This window comes from Apis dorsata, unplaced genomic scaffold (assembly GCF_000469605.1).
Source record: "Apis dorsata unplaced genomic scaffold, Apis dorsata 1.3 scaffold_52, whole genome shotgun sequence".
Classification (NCBI taxonomy): Eukaryota; Metazoa; Arthropoda; class Insecta; order Hymenoptera; family Apidae; genus Apis; species Apis dorsata.
In genome coordinates, this window is record NW_006263353.1 from 1,798,079 (window position 1) to 1,814,153 (window position 16,075).

General features: G+C 35.4%; 1 protein-coding gene and 1 long non-coding RNA gene across 2 annotated transcripts; one reads left to right on the forward strand and one right to left on the reverse strand.

Moving 5' to 3' along the window:
* Window positions 1-910: 910 nt before the first annotated feature.
* On the reverse strand, window positions 911-1,485 carry LOC102671562. Its single transcript, XR_420779.2, has 2 exons — window positions 1,195-1,485; window positions 911-1,066 (listed from the first exon to the last, which is right to left on the reverse strand). It is a non-coding gene; the product is annotated as an uncharacterized LOC102671562 (long non-coding RNA).
* Window positions 1,486-3,506: 2,021 nt separating this feature from the next.
* On the forward strand, window positions 3,507-6,728 carry LOC102671781. The gene is made up of 2 exons (XM_006609209.2): window positions 3,507-3,996; window positions 5,203-6,728. Exons 1-2 carry the CDS (start codon window positions 3,985-3,987, stop codon window positions 6,352-6,354), a joined length of 1,164 nt encoding a protein of 387 aa, XP_006609272.1. The 5' UTR covers window positions 3,507-3,984; the 3' UTR covers window positions 6,355-6,728.
* Window positions 6,729-16,075: the final 9,347 nt, after the last annotated feature.

Consider the following 16,075-nt stretch of genomic DNA (forward strand, 5'->3'; position numbering starts at 1 on the left):
GACTACATTATGTTTATGTTGTTTACGACATGTGGCGATCTCCGCAAATATGTGACCGGATCTCTGAAAGCGTAGGCGTGGTCCGAGTGGTTTCCAACATTTTTTCCGAAAATGCTACACTGACTGCGGTATCTTGGAATTCTAAACTACGTTTGCACTACGTAATAACTCATATATTATAACAGTTACAATACAATATAAAAGATTTAAATTTAATTTTCGTTTATAAAAAATAGAATGCTAATATCATTTTTTTAATTAAAATTTTATGATACAATTGTACAAAGAATATCAATGATTTGACAAAATAAATTGAGAGATATATTTCTTCTATAGATTTAATTTTTCAATAATTTAAAATATTTTTATAGTTAAAGTAAAAATAGTAAAATTTTAATGAATGCATCAATTATAAAAAATTGTCCAATTATTATAGAATTATTATAGAATATTAAGATTGCCTTTAATTAACTGAGATTTGTGAAAGATAATATGATGATTTATTTCAAACTAAGATACGTATGTTTATCGATTTTTAGAATTTTACATTCATTAATAAATTTTTGAATCAATTTTAAGTTTTCAAACAAATGAAAAAATTAATACTTAAACAATTCATTTATCTTATATCTTCGTTTTTTAAATCCTATATATCCTATATATATATATGATTTTTTCCAACTTTTTATAAATTTTGGAAGTTTACCTTGTACTTCAAAATTAAATATTTAATTTTTTTATACATTTTTTATTTTTTACTTTCAACACTCTTTATTATTCAAAAATCAAAATATGAATTTTTAATATTACATATTAATTCCAAAATTCGAGATATTAATCCTCAAAGCCATATATTTTTTTCATATATCGTTTTTACTTCAACGATTATCACATCTTTATCTTTATTTTATTTTTTTTTTCTTCATTTATCTTTTCTCTTTATATTTCTAATTTTTCAGGTAGATAGATATCTATTCCCTTGATTATCTATACTTTGCCAAGCGAAACTCGCCTACGAAAGAATCTTGTTACTTCCTACATGTGCGTGCTTGGCAATTCTCGGTAGCTAAAGAACAAACAGACGATCGAGACTCGATATCTTCGCGCCTTAGAATCATCGCCTACGCGTAGTTACACGCTAACTTCGAATGTTGACCAATAACGAAAAATTTTAAAAGATATCATGAATATCACTTTGAATATAGAAATTCTAAGAGACATGTTCCATTTTTCAAAACTATTTTTTGTTGATGAATTATATCAAGTAAGAAATTGAAAGAAGAAATAATTTGTGAAGTAAGCAATTGGTTGGAAGTTAGATAGGAATAAACAACAAATTTTTAACTCGGGAAGGAATACTATTAAATGTAGCATTTAAAAAAGATAATAGAACTATCAATTTCTAACGAACTTTTCCATAAATAACACACACATAACTATGCTGCGCCATCTATCTCCAAATTTAAAAATAGATTAGATAAGAAATATCATCCAAGAATCTAAGATAAAATTAAAATTTCTACAATTAACTTAAAATCTTACAAAGATATTGCGTGTCGAATATGTTAGAAGAATTATAAAAAACAATAATTTCTTATATATTTGTGCTATCCAAAATTATTAATTTATCTCCAATCCATAAATAACTAAATTATTTTTATCTATCTTCAAACTAGAAAACAAGATCAATGAGAAAAACTTAACTTGAATACTTAAGATAAGATCGATTAATTATCAAAGGCAAAAATTTTCGTTGAAATCACGAAAACAAGAAGAACCATTTACTTATTTTCATATACTTCATCTTATCGAGAACAATCAATCTCTCGCCAACCTTTCCATAAATAACTACACAACGCCACCTAGCTTCCAAACTTAAAAAACAGATCAAAAAGATGCGCATACCATCCAGTGGTATTTGAAATTCAAGAATCCATTTCTCCACACTCCTTTCCCTCGTGTTTTCGTTGACACTGACAAATAATTCCTATTGCTCCTCGCCATTATCCCCCCGAACCAGAATGCTCGCGATACGAGGCGCAAAGGACAATCGTGTTCGTTCGATCATTTGGCTGGCTATGTCCGGGAGTAAACGCGTCCTTGGCGATTTCATTTGCAACAAAGGGAGGATTCATGAGGAAAAAAGGCAACGGCAGCCGAACAATTTCGACGAGGAATATCGTACGATCAAGGTCGGTCGAATTGTTGCCGCGAAAGGCATCGAAGAAATGCAATCACGTGTTCCATTGTGCATGGGGCCCCAAGAAAGGAAAACTCTTTCGAATTTACGTCCCTCATCTAGCATTTAAAAAGACTTAAAAAGAAACGAAAGAGAGGTTAAGGTTCGACGATGTTGACGATTCTCATCAATGATTTCTATTGGAAATGAATGTGATTGTGTGAGAGAAAATTAAACATAGAACGATTAAAGATTTGCAGCAAGAGAGAAAAAGATTTTTGAAAAGAATTTTTTAGTTGTTTATATAATTTATGTGTAAAGTAAAAAGAATACATAATACAAGTTAGAGAGGGCGATAAAAAATAAATGATTACTAAAATTAAAATGCAATCTATAATTACAATTAGATATTTTTGTGTCCTATTATTCGTCTGATCTTCGAAGAAATTTTCTTTTTTGCGAATTTATTGGGTTCTTTCTTCGAGAGAAAAAAATCTTGTAAATTTTTCTTAATCAAGTTTGATGTACTTTTTTGCTTCAGCGACTATTTTATGGAGATTGAGATTCTGGAACGAATAAATATGAAATGTGATTCGAACATGTAACGTTTATTTATAGAAAAATATTTCATTTTTATAAACGAAATTTTTTTTTTTGGAAAATTCTTACTTATGAAAAAGGAGAATTTTTATCAATCACAATTTTTACGTTTGTTCTGAAATTTGAACATCTGCGATATACATGTCATATGATGATACGAATTAATCAATTTCAAATCAAAAAATTATTGAAATTTTCTTGTAAAAATTCATTTAAAATCAGCTCGGATGAACTTTTCCTTTAAAACCTAGAAGAATCGATATTTCCAGTACTCCATGAACTATTAGTGGTTCACGATGGTCAGCAGAAATAAAACTTTCATCGAGCAAGCAAAAATACTGCGTTCCATAGCCCTGGAATAACATAAATCTGTAAAAAGATAAAAGTACCAAGGAATTCAGCATAAATTTTACTTACTGTTCTCTTTTCCTCTCTTTCTTACCATGGTTTTAAGGGCCACCTGTAAATATATCGTAGGATTACACTATCTTATCCCCACAAAAATAATAAAAGTCACATTTTCCATTTTAACTTATCGAAAACCACATCGAAAGAAATTTGTAATAAACGAACACAAAAAGAAGAAATGAAAATTACAAATTGTAAAAAAATAAAAAAATGAATTTTCCACTCCACATTCAAAAAGCGAATATCCAACGAATGAAAAATATAATATTCGTACGAGAAATAATAAAAAATCCAGAAATAAAGAGAGATAAATAAACAAATTCTTCCATAGGACAACAAGTTTCCTATAATAATATAATTTTTTCACAGCGTGTCGTCGATCGATCCTCGTCGAATTCCATCCAATTTCCATTCCAATTGTCAACAAACGGCCGTAGCGTTTGTCTCGATATCCCATTACAGAAAATCGCGGATCTAATTCCTGGGGTAAAGCGGCGAGAAAAACGAGAGACGAGCAAATAAAACCTGAAGAAGAAGAAGAAGAAGAAGAAGAAGAGGGCGTGGCGAGCGATGCCGGATCCCGGATCGAGGGATCTCGTGTCTCCAAGTATTCGGTGAACGGATCCGCCTGTCCTTCGACGATTCCTCTGGTTCCTGGTTCGAAGACACCGCCGCCGGCTCGCTCGTCCCCTCCGCCATGTATATAAGTCAAAACGAGATCGGAAGCAAGGTGCACAGGCCGAACAGTCCTTCGTCGAGCGAGGAGGTTCCACTGGAATAGAGCAAACTATCTCACGATGCAGTCGCTGGTGAGTGATCTTTCTAAATCTATATCTATTATTATGGACAGGAACACAGGATTTTCTGAATGTGTATACGTACGTTGACGAATATTTCTACAATTATTTCAAAGAAAACATGCATTTATTATTTTTAGATAGTTGGTTATTAGTTCACTGTGTGTTGAGAATAGGGTGAATAAAAATTGATTTTTTGGATCGGGTTGTGGGTAATTAGAAGAATGGATAATTTGATTTTTATTCTTTTGAGAGGAAAGGAATTCTGTGATAATATATTTTAACGAAAAGTCATCCAATAATATTTTTTCTATTCAAAAAAGTATCTTCCAAATCTTTTTGATAAAACTATATATTACTATATTTCATTCTCTTATTTACAAAGAAATTCATTCACTTTAATTTTTTGAAATCACGATCCTTTTCGAATCAAATTAAATTCGAGAACAGCAGTAGAATCTTAAAAAAATTATTCTTCCACGCGTTTCACGTTCTTGAAAATCAAATACGTGACTGTCACAATTCAAAATCAATGCTGCCAGTCTTGGAAGATTCCAAGAGCAGTATTTTCGTTTTCATGATTTGCTCGCGTCTCTAGCCATCAACGTGGTCACTCGTTCGTTTCTTATTGGATCGTAAAAAGGATCCCTAGCTTCATGCAAGTATAAACTCAGTCCTTCCGACGCGACGAGAATACCTTCTTGTTCGTAAAATTCGACCATCCGTCGAATCGTCAACCTTGAAAGGATTCCAGAGTCACGAGACGGTTTCATCGACGATCGTCCTGGGAAAAATTTGTTTGGAAATCCTTTCGTTCTTTTAAATTGTCAGAATTTTGTACAAAATTCAAATTTTGTTATTTATAAACAAAAATTTTTGCGAAAAATTCCTCTTTGAAATTGTCAAATAATTCTCAAAAAATAAGAATCTGTTTAATCTGTTTAATCTATCTGTTTAATTAAAAAATCTTATTCATTAATTATTCGAAACATTCAGAAAAGAAAAATTGAAATTTCCATTGTTTTCTTTTCGCTATCCTTATCCAAATTAATATGAAAAATTTTCCTCGCTAACTTTTAATTTCATTTAATTAGTGCCAAATAATCGAGTTAATTTTAAAAGCTTATCGATTGGGATAAGGATGAACCAAACCATTTTTAAATAGTTCCATGAAATAGAAAATAATCGAAAAAATAAATATTTTTTCTTCTCTTCCAGATACCATTGATTCTTGCCCTCAGCCTGGCCTCGGCCTCGCAGTTGAATTTACTCCCATACGCGTATCTGTCCAGCCCGATCCCAATATACAACCAATACCAGAACACCGTGACCGGGGAGCACGCGTACAGTTACGCCGGTGGCCCATCCGCCAAAGAGGAAGTGAAAGACGCGAGCGGCGTTCTCCGTGGCTCGTACAGCTACGTGGACGCGAATGGTGTTCTCCAGTCAGCCTTCTACGTCGCTGACGACAACGGTTTCCGCGTGGCCGCGACCAACATCCCCACGGACGAAAATCAGAACGATTTGGAAACGACGGCCCATATCATTCTGGCGAGAAGCGCGGTGGCCGAGAGAAGTTCCACGCCCAGCCGCAGGAGGCGCAGCCTGCAAGACTCTAATCCGACTCTGCCCGAGAAAAACGAGCAGAAAGAACAATCTTTGGACGGTGTCCAGAACGACACGAACAGACAAACTGCACCCTCTCAATCTCCTTCCACCTCCTCCTCGTTGCTGTTGCAACCTCTGCTCAACAACAACAACAACATCCCTCTCGCGACCTCGCACCAGAGTCAAGTTCAAGTGCACAGCAACGCTCGGTTGGAGGCGAAACCGGTCGACCTGCACCCGATCTTGCCTGTGCAGACCATATTGGGAGGGTTGCCCGTGCTCGCTCGCACGCCCACCTACCACGAGAACCGCATAGAATTGCACAAGCAGTTGGGTATCGAGGGATCAAGGCCCAAAGACGCGGTCAAGATAAAGCCTGAACCGTTGACCGTGGTCCGGTCGGTATTTCCGCTCGTCTCTACCGTCCTAGAGAGCGTCCCTGTTTTACCAACAATCGTTAAAGAAACCGTCTCCGTCCTTCCGGCTCAGCTAACCTCTATGACGACCACTTCTGTCTCGAGTCACGGTGTCAGCCAGATTCATGGATCGTCGAACGTTGTTGCCAAGGAGGGTATTGCTGTTGCTCCTACGGAGAGGAAGGAGATAGCACACGTTCCAGTCGTCAAAGGAGAGGCGTCGGTTACCAGTTATGGGGTCAGTCAAATCCATGGCGGAGAAATTAATCCGATCGGACTGCTGGTCAAGACTGCGCCCGCTGTTGCCGAGATACATCCGGCTATCCATGTTCCGGTCTCTCTTTAGGTTGGATGGATTCGATCGAGATCAAGGTGGGATCGTGTTGAGGATTTTGGAAAATTTTTTGGAAAATAGGAATTACGAGTTATGAGGTTTATGGGACGAGGAGAATTTTTGGGGATATCCTCGACCTCTGATCCAGAAAGAAATGCTCCTTTCGGAAGAGCGTTCTTCGGGATGATTGGTCGCCAATGATGGCGAACAGTCGACGAGAGTGTTGGATCGATGTATTTGATCGATAGCTCGTTCGATTGGCGCGCATTGTTTTTTTCTTTTTTTTTTAATCGTCTTCTCATTATTCGAGAATCGCTTTAACGATCGATCTTTCGTTAAATTATTGCTCATTGTTCATGCTCGACAATAAAAATGATTTCTCGTGTGTAAGAGTGATTGTTGGTCCTCGACATTCCTCGATTTTCCTTCTTTTTTTTTTTTCGTTTCATCCTTTTTTTCGAGCATTTGTTTAAAATGAAGATTGCAGAAGAAAATTTCTTAGATCTTTGGATCGATTCGTATACAGAAAAAAATGTGGAAACAGAAGAGTGGAAAATCTTTTAAAATAAGTTCTCAAGATAAACCAAGAGAAGCAACGAAAACTCTTTACAATTAATAAGTTAACTAACCGTAAAGAAGTTCTTCAGATCCTTCTCAAATTTCTCACAAGCAACCTTATCCAGCCACTTAAACGAGAAGCTCAACGAACCCATACATGTACTTACGTAGTTACTTCGATAGCTAAAACTCAACGACTGCCATAATTTTAGATCCCGTAAGAGAGCAAGAGAGACAGAGAAAGATAGAGAGAATTCGCTTACTTTACAACTTTAGAGAGAAATTAAAAAGAAGAATATCATTTATAAAATTACATTTGTCACTTGTCATTAAAAAAAATATTAATCGAAAAAGTACATAACATACACTCTCATAAATTATAAACAAACAATATTCTATATTTATACCACATAAAATGGTTCGTTCAATCCACACACGCTAATAATAATTCTATATGCTAAATATATACACACGTTTCCTTAAAAATTCTCTGCCTTCAGAGACTTTAATTATTATTCGATCAAACAATCCTTATATATATAATCATTTTCTTCCATATCCTCCGAGTAAGGTCGTCGACCGGTTAGAAAATGGCGGCGGATCATCGCGTGTCCAAACGTCGTATTTACGTATACAAGTATCGAGTGTTGCTTGTTTTTGGCGTATCGAAGCAGGAAGGATTCCCTGGCGATCGAACGTGGTTGCGGCGTGGTTTGTCACGGCCATCCGGTTCCCGTGGGAATCGCGCCGCACACTCTTGACCTTGAACGCCATTCAGCTTCCCATTATGCGGAATATATTACGGCATTAAAGCGGCGCGCGTGTCCAATCAAATGTCGGGACGTCGTTTTCTTGCGCCCTGCGTCCCACCACGAATCGTTCCACGGATCGTTTTCCATCCAACGATTGCGCGCACGATTTCGATGCCTCCTGGTTAGGCGAATGCGGTTTTATGGTTATGTTCGAACGTCTACAGGTTGTTCCAACGTTACTTTGTTGAAGGAAGATTTAGCAATGACGATTTAAAGGGGGAGGAGGGGGATGCAAGAATGCAAGGAAGTTTGAATTTGCGTCGAATTGCGTACAGGACGTTTCATATTTTTGTACTTTTTAAGTGGTAAAGAATGTGGAGGAAGAAGTTTAGAAATTATAAGATGTTTCGTTCAAAATTTTCTTCGAGAATTTTGTTTTGTACAGAGTGTTTCAAAATTTTGGAATCTTTATGATCGATGGATATATAGATTATGTTAAGTTTCTCATTGAAGAAAAGCTTGAATTAGAATTTTTATAAAATGTGTATTCGAGTATAGCATCCTTTGTTTCCCTTGTTCGATTCTCCACGGATTCCATGGATCGTTTTTCATCCACTATGCCTATACGGTTCCGGAGTAGTGGTTTTATGGTTATGTTCGAAGGATCTACAGATTGTTCCAAGATTACATTGTTTGAAGACTTTGACGATTTATGAAGAAGTAAATTTCTAAGGAATTTTGAATCTGTCGAGATACACGGTGTTTCAAAATTTTGTATTTTTTTTTTTTTTTAATTTTGAATTGGAAACAATCTTGTCAGTTATGTATACAGAATGGCGGAATAATTTTTCATATTTTGTTATGTTACAGTTTGTTGAAGAATGTTTCAAAATTGAAAGTCAAGCAATTTTCTTCAAATTCTTGTAATCGATAAAGATTATACGATCAGATTTCTAGAAAGATATTCGATTGGATTCATTAAGAAAATTAAGATTCTTGTTGATATACAAAGATATTTAAATTACAGGTTGATTCAGTAGAAATAGAAAAAAGTTGCGAAATTGAAGTGGACGAATTTCACATTTAATCTTTATATATCAGCGTGTTTCAGAATTCAGAAGAAGCGTAAATTAACCGAGAAAATTTATTCCATTTCACAAAGAAAATTACAACTCTTCTCGAAATCTCAAAACTGAAACATAATCTCACCGAGTTCGTTCTCTTTTAAAACTTTATCGAGAAAGTATCAGAATTCGTGGAATAATCAAATCAGAACCCCGTGCATCCTCTTGAAATAAGAAGCTTAACTTCAAACTACTTCCAAGTCAATTTTCTCGAATGGGGTTTCCAGGACGACATCGGTTGCTCTCTCGCTTATACACATCAATATACAACACGATATTTTTCACGCTCTTCCTCCCCCCCTCCCCCACAAGAGATACAAAAATTAAGCCACTCCATTAATTATAACCAGATACAAAAACATCGTAGAATTTTTATTTGAACTTCTTCCATTTATCTTCGTTTTTAAAAACTTGAGTCTTGTGACTCGATTGATCAACAAAACATCGATTTAAAAACGTCGATTATACCGATATTACAATTCAAGAAAGAGAAATATTATTCTCGCATGAAACACGTCTTATTCCATATTTCAAGTTCAATGTTACGAAACTGGATGGGTTTTCTGGCAATCTCGATCTTTTCGCGACGGAGGACGAAGAGGTGATGGAAAAAGGATCGAAGAATCCGGATCACCTTCCAAGCCAAGTCAAGTGCACGGGCAGGGTGAAGGAACTCGGGTCAGATGAGCGGCGCGATTAGAAGCGGACGAGCGTATCTCGCGCGTATCTCTTAATACGCGTCGAACCTCCTCGCGGCTCCTCCTTGCCAGCGCGTGTGCGTGGGTGTGCCGTGACGAACGAGCCGCGGAAAGGCTAATAGATTACACACGCGCGCGCACACTCACGCGATCGCAGAGAATCCCCTCATTATCGAGCCACTCGATCCACCCACTCTCTCTTCCTCACCTCCTATGCTTGTCCTACGTCTTTTCCGCTCCTTCTTTTCTCTTCTTTTTGTTTTGGAATTGTTTGATTTTTTTTTTTTTATTCCTCAGTTTTATTTTACCCTCTTTGGTTTCACGTAGCACGAAACTTGTTTGTTCTTTTCTCTTCCAAATTATATTTTTGGAAAGTTTTTATTTGGAAAAAGATGAAATATAAGAATAATTTTATATGAAAGTTTATTATGTTATTGATTGTTATTTTCATTCATTGTGGTATTTTTCATAAATTAAAAAAATTATTAATATCAATGTGTCAATTTTTTTTAATAATATATTCAATTTTTTTATTAAGATCGTGAGATTCAAGGACGCACGTTCTATTTTATTCGTATCGTGTGTATATATATATATATATATAAAAAGATAATGCCAATGCGATAAGGAGATTCGATATCCGATATTTTAATTAATTATATCAGTTTAACCAGCTCATCAATTATCAGCCTCCAACTAATTGGAGATCGGTGTCTGATAAATAATTAGTTCTTACAAGATGGAGTTATTTTTAACTTTTACTGTCGTTTCATCGACACCGTAAAATGCCTGCGAAATATAATATTTGCATTCACATCCGACGTTTATATTCGCGACATATTTTTCGAATCATGGCTCAATAATCTCTCCATCACCACGTAAATATTTCCGTGACACGATATTCCTTCGGGTTGCAGATAAGAAAATAATTGGTTCATCCAATTGCAACACGAGAATTGTAATGTTATACAAGATTATTATTACGCAACAGTGGCTCTCAACTTGTGAATTCTTGTTTCTCAAATCTTACAATCATTCGTTTTATTTATATATATATATATTTCGACTCGTGTTGGATGGATTTTCTGGCGGTTTGAAAGTATCCCGGAAACAAGAATAATATAACGAGATTCGCAAAGGATAATTATTAAATAACATCTGGAGAGATCATATGTTTCGTGGTAATTGTCGGTCCTGTACCGAGAAATGATCCATGTGATATTTCGCAGTGAAACGAAATCGCTATCTAATTGCACGTAACAGGTACAGGTCGATTCATCATTTGTGAATCCGTTCGAGAAAAAATATATTTTAATATTCTTGTCTCCTTTTTTTTTTTTTTATCATTTCTGATTATTATACATTTCTCCTATTTCCCTTTTTCTCTTAAAACAAATCTTGCTAATATTTTCATTATATTCCTAAAAATACGTAAGAATAATCAATATTCTTGTCTGAATTTTCAGTACATATGTATTTCCAGAGTACATATGTATTTCTTCTTCCAAAGTGATCTGAAATGGAAACTCGAAACAAATCTTTTAATATTCAAGAAAATTTTGATCGAGCCTGTACAATACCGCCATCTCGGTTGAAATTCTTGCGGGTAAGAGCGTGGCATTGAGAAGGTTGGCGCGCGTGTCTCCACGGCCATCATTTTTCTCCAACCGGTTACTGTTACTTTACGGGTCCGCGGATGATAGCAAGGCGGAAAGGAACGACGATTCACACTCGCGATAATAGAAACGTCGGGCCAATCGGCTGATAAAAGGGCCAGGCATACGAAACCCCCTACGAAGGCCAAGATGGTTCATCGATAAAAGAGAAAAGTTAATAAGGATTTGGGCGCAAGGCAAGAAAAATTCTTTGGTATATTGCGGTTCTATAGATATTTTATAGGGAAAAATTCGTAATGGGGAATGCGAATTTTCTCCTAATGGTGAATATTTTTGCTCATAAATGTCTTTCAGATAGTGGTTCTACAAGACATTTCGAGGGGGAAAATTTTTATTTTTCAAATTTATTTTACAGTGTTCGATATTTTAGGATTATACATTATATTGGGATTACGAATAGAAAGGATTTTGGAATTTTTATTAATCTTTTTATTGTTTTTCGTATAAAGTATATTTTTAATAAAAGTAGATTTTAATATATAAAATGTGATTTGTAATTTATTAAAATAATTTAATAAATTATTATATAATTTGCGAGTTTTCATTGTTCTTGCGTTATTTTAAGGAAATTTTTAGTCTTAAAATAAAAATAATCACTATTAATTATTTATATATTGAAATGTATATTTTTATCATTCTGCCACAAATTTAACATTTAGATTACACAATTTTTGATATTCAAGAGAGAATTCACAGAATAGAATAATTTCATTGTGATCAATTTTCCTATTTTCCTATTTCATGTAACATTGCAAATTATTTGACAATATTTTTATTCCACACGTTAAACGATTATATCGATCGTGAAGTCGACTATTTCGTCGAGATATCCCACTACATAACAAAGCCAATACGGCTTTATCTAAACGAGTTTCGTCGCTCGAGGAACGATCCTCACCTTCTATTTTCGTTTCGAGATAGGAGGAAACTTCAATTGTTCTTGCAATTAATCCATTATCGGATAGAGAATATTAGCTTCAAACTCGTGTTCGTGCCCTTTTCACCTGCTAAGAACATTTACATAACTTGTAAGAGGTGAACAATAGTTTTGTCTCGATCAAGCTTATCAATTGCGAAATCTATCCATGTCTTTTCTCTCAAATTGGAATTATACATTTTGATACGATTAACTTTTTAATTTTTATCGGATTAATCATTAGATTAGATCAATAGAAAATTAGTTAAAAATTTGAGGGAAACGATGCAATTCAAGAAATTATTTAATATTTGTTTCTATTAAAAAATAATAGACCACGTTAGACTTCGTCCAACTTCATCAAACATCGATATCGAACACGTATATCTAGGTCATCAATGAATAAATATGTCTCTCTCTCTCTCTTTCTCCCTCAACTTGGGACCTACATAAATGCTGAATATGTAATGAAATAGTTGACATACACTATATTGGACATCTTCAAACATTATCAAACACACGAGCGGTCGATAAATAAATTATCTCTTTTCTTGTATTATAGAGAGAGATAGTTGTTATAATTTCTATTTATCAAAAAAATATCCATACATAAATCGTCTTTAAACATCTTTCAACTTGTTCAAACACCAAACTTCTACTTAATAAACAACTTAAAATTCATATTCCACGGAGACAATTTCGAATAATAAATTCGATGCAAACAATTTTAAACATTCGTTAATTAGACTCTGGAGCAACGATAAACAGAATAAGATCAATGGCGATCGTGAATCACGATTGTGTAGTACAAGGAAGGAACGAGCGTTCAAACCGAGATCACCTACGGCCAACTAACGATTCCATTTGCTGATTGGCTATCCGGATGAACTTTTCTTCGTTCCACCGACGCCCACGAGACGAGGCTCTAAACCGCGATAAACCGCAAGCTTACTTAGCCTGCTGCCCGATCAATTAAGATCAATCGCTCGTCCTTTTTCACCTTTCTCGCCGAAGAGAGGAAGAAGATTCTTCGTGGTCGCTTTGAAGAGTTTTTCTCCCCCTCGGTATGATCGTGTTCCAGATAGTTTGACGAAGTTTGCGGACACCGAACGGAGAGGAAGATTTTCGAATTTCGCGAGGTGGATTAATTGGGAGGAGCGAGAGATCTTCTTCTTTCGAAAGAAAGGAGAAAGTTTCGTGAAAAGTTATACGAGAGAATTATGGAGATAACATTGGACACGTCAGACTTGAAATGTTGAAAAATAATTTTTTACGATATTTGTAATTTTTCAAAAAATTAATTCCAATTCCAGTCCACGAAATTTCATCTTGATTTAAAAACTCCGCCTTTGTCGAAAGAAATCGACAATGCGTTAAATATCCGATACGATGATCGATCCCGCTATCAGTATTTTCGTACACGTTCGCGTACCTTATCGCGCGGGATGGTCAGAATTTATGGCGTATTATTCGAAATAATCGTAAATCATCGGCGATCGGATGCGGTCGAGAGAGGCGGGTCGTTGAAAAATATTCGACGACGACGATCGCTTCGTATCCTGCCTCCCCGTAAATCAGCCGGTTTTTCGAGGTGCGCAGGATTCAGTGATCGATTCGCATTCAATCGGGTCGAAATCGACGTTGGTCGACGCGAGAGGGAGAAAGAAAAATTCTTTCCTCCGTAAAAGGATTCTACGTTATTATGCTGTTCTCCTCGTCTTCCTCTTGCGCTTGTTTCTTTGAGGTTCTGAGGGGGGATTGAAACTCTTTGCTTGAATTATTTGCAAGGGTTGCAGGTATGTCGAGTCTTGTTGCTTTATTGAGATATAACTATTTCTGCGAAATTAAATTTTAACGTACCGTAAGAATTTTGAAGTTTTATTACTTTTATTATTGTTATAATATATCGAATGAACTATAGATAATACTGATCAGTACAAGAAATTCTTTATTGTACTCTAATGTAACATTACTGCACTAAATTACATCATTCTACCACAATTTTTACACATATTTTGATAAAATTCAAAGGAATTATATCATAAAGCATAACCTAAAATAAATAAAGAGAAAACATAACCTCAAACTCTAACTTTCTTTAGTATACTTTAATATAATTGCACTAAATTATACCAATTTCTAAACATAACCTCAAACTTTAACCTTCTCTATTGTACTCTAATATAACATCACTGCACTAAACTACACCAATTTCTAAATATATTTTGTTAAAATTCAAAGGAATTACATCATAAAACATAACTTAAAAAATAAAGAGAGAACATAACTCAAACTCTAACCTTTTCTATTGTACTGTAATATAATTGTATTCTAATATCACTATATTAAATTACATTAATTTCTAAACATAACCTCAAACTCTAACTTTCTCTATTGTACTTCAATGTAACATCATTGCATTAAATTACACTAATTTCTACACACATTTTGATAAAATTCAAAGGAATTACATCATAAAGCATAACCTAAAAAATAAAGAGAGAACATAACCTCAAAAAAAGAATGGATTAAGAAACATAGTCGAACATGATCCGTAAAAATTTATCTCGACGGAAACGAATCGACTGTATTGCACAATCACAGATTCGTTTACAGAGAGAAAAAAAAAAAAATCAAGATCGACAGCAATGGCGGTCGAGGCGTACGTTTAAAGAGACGCGCTACCGCTATTCTCGTCTCTTTTCTCTTTGTTCGCGGCTTGAACTACGCGCTTGCCCTTACATCAGCCCACGTTATTTATGCCGAGCTTTTACGAGGGTCGCTCGTAATTTTCACCTGGCGAATTTTTCTTTACGATACCCGATGTGTCGATTCGACCAACAGGTCGGACGCGGCTGCAATTGCGTATACAGTAACGCGCAAAAGTATCGCATCGATATCGGACAAGCGATTTAATCTTGCTGCAAATTCGATCAACGATTTGATTCTTTTTTTTTTTTTCTTTTAATTTAAACTTGAATTTGGATTTGATTTAATTCGTATCAGAATCGAATTAAATTTCGTCAATTAAATTTAGACTAGATTTAAGTTAAATTTGTTTTATTTAATTTGCAATGCTAAACAGATAAAAATTACTCGAAAAATTCCTCAAAGAAGAAAGAATTATATTATAGAAGAGAAGGGGGACGATCAACTAAAGAGAAATTTCCTATTTTATCCAGGCAAACGGCAAATTCTCGGCAGAGATACTCGGAGACTTTTGCGTAACATTGTATGCGCGCGTGCCCACGTGCGTTCCCATACGTGCATCGCGAGGATGTGAGAGGGAGGAAGAGGTTAGGTTATATACCTAGGCCGGCAGGGAAAGGGAAAAATGATCGTTAAAAGGCACGCAGCGCAGGGATTATTTCTGGTAGAAAGTTTTACGAGCAAAATGCGCGCCACACAGCAATAAAGACACGCCGGCCATACCTTTGCCAATACCTCGCAATTTCGAATACTGCTCGAATTTGACCAGAGGGCCAATTATACTTTTAGAACAATTTTCCAGATCTTGATTTTGATTCTAATTCTCGACGAGAATAAAAAAAAAAATATATATAAAATATTTATTATTATCATTCGACAAATTGAATTAAGACTTACCAATATCTTTTTAAACTAATAATTTCTTCGATTAATACAATTCAAAAGAAAAGGAAATAGATTAAAAGAAGTAAAAGTTTATCGATAAATGCATAATCATTTTTATTGGAAAAAATAAAAAAAATTGACCGCCTCGACGCGCGAAATCATCTCGAGAGCCGAGAAATTTATGCGCGGCCTAATGGAAGGAGCGTAAAGCGAGCGTAACGAGTTCATCAATTCCATCGGCGTTACTCACGCGCGCCGCGCAACAAGTCGCATCGCCGAGGAGGATTTTTCATAGCGCGGCCACGTGGGCGGCTCGCATCGCTTTTGACATTGCCACTAAACGCGGCCTCTCTCGAATGCCTCGCATGGAAACGAGCGGCTCGTGTGTATCATAAGTAAACCTCGAGGTGGAGGC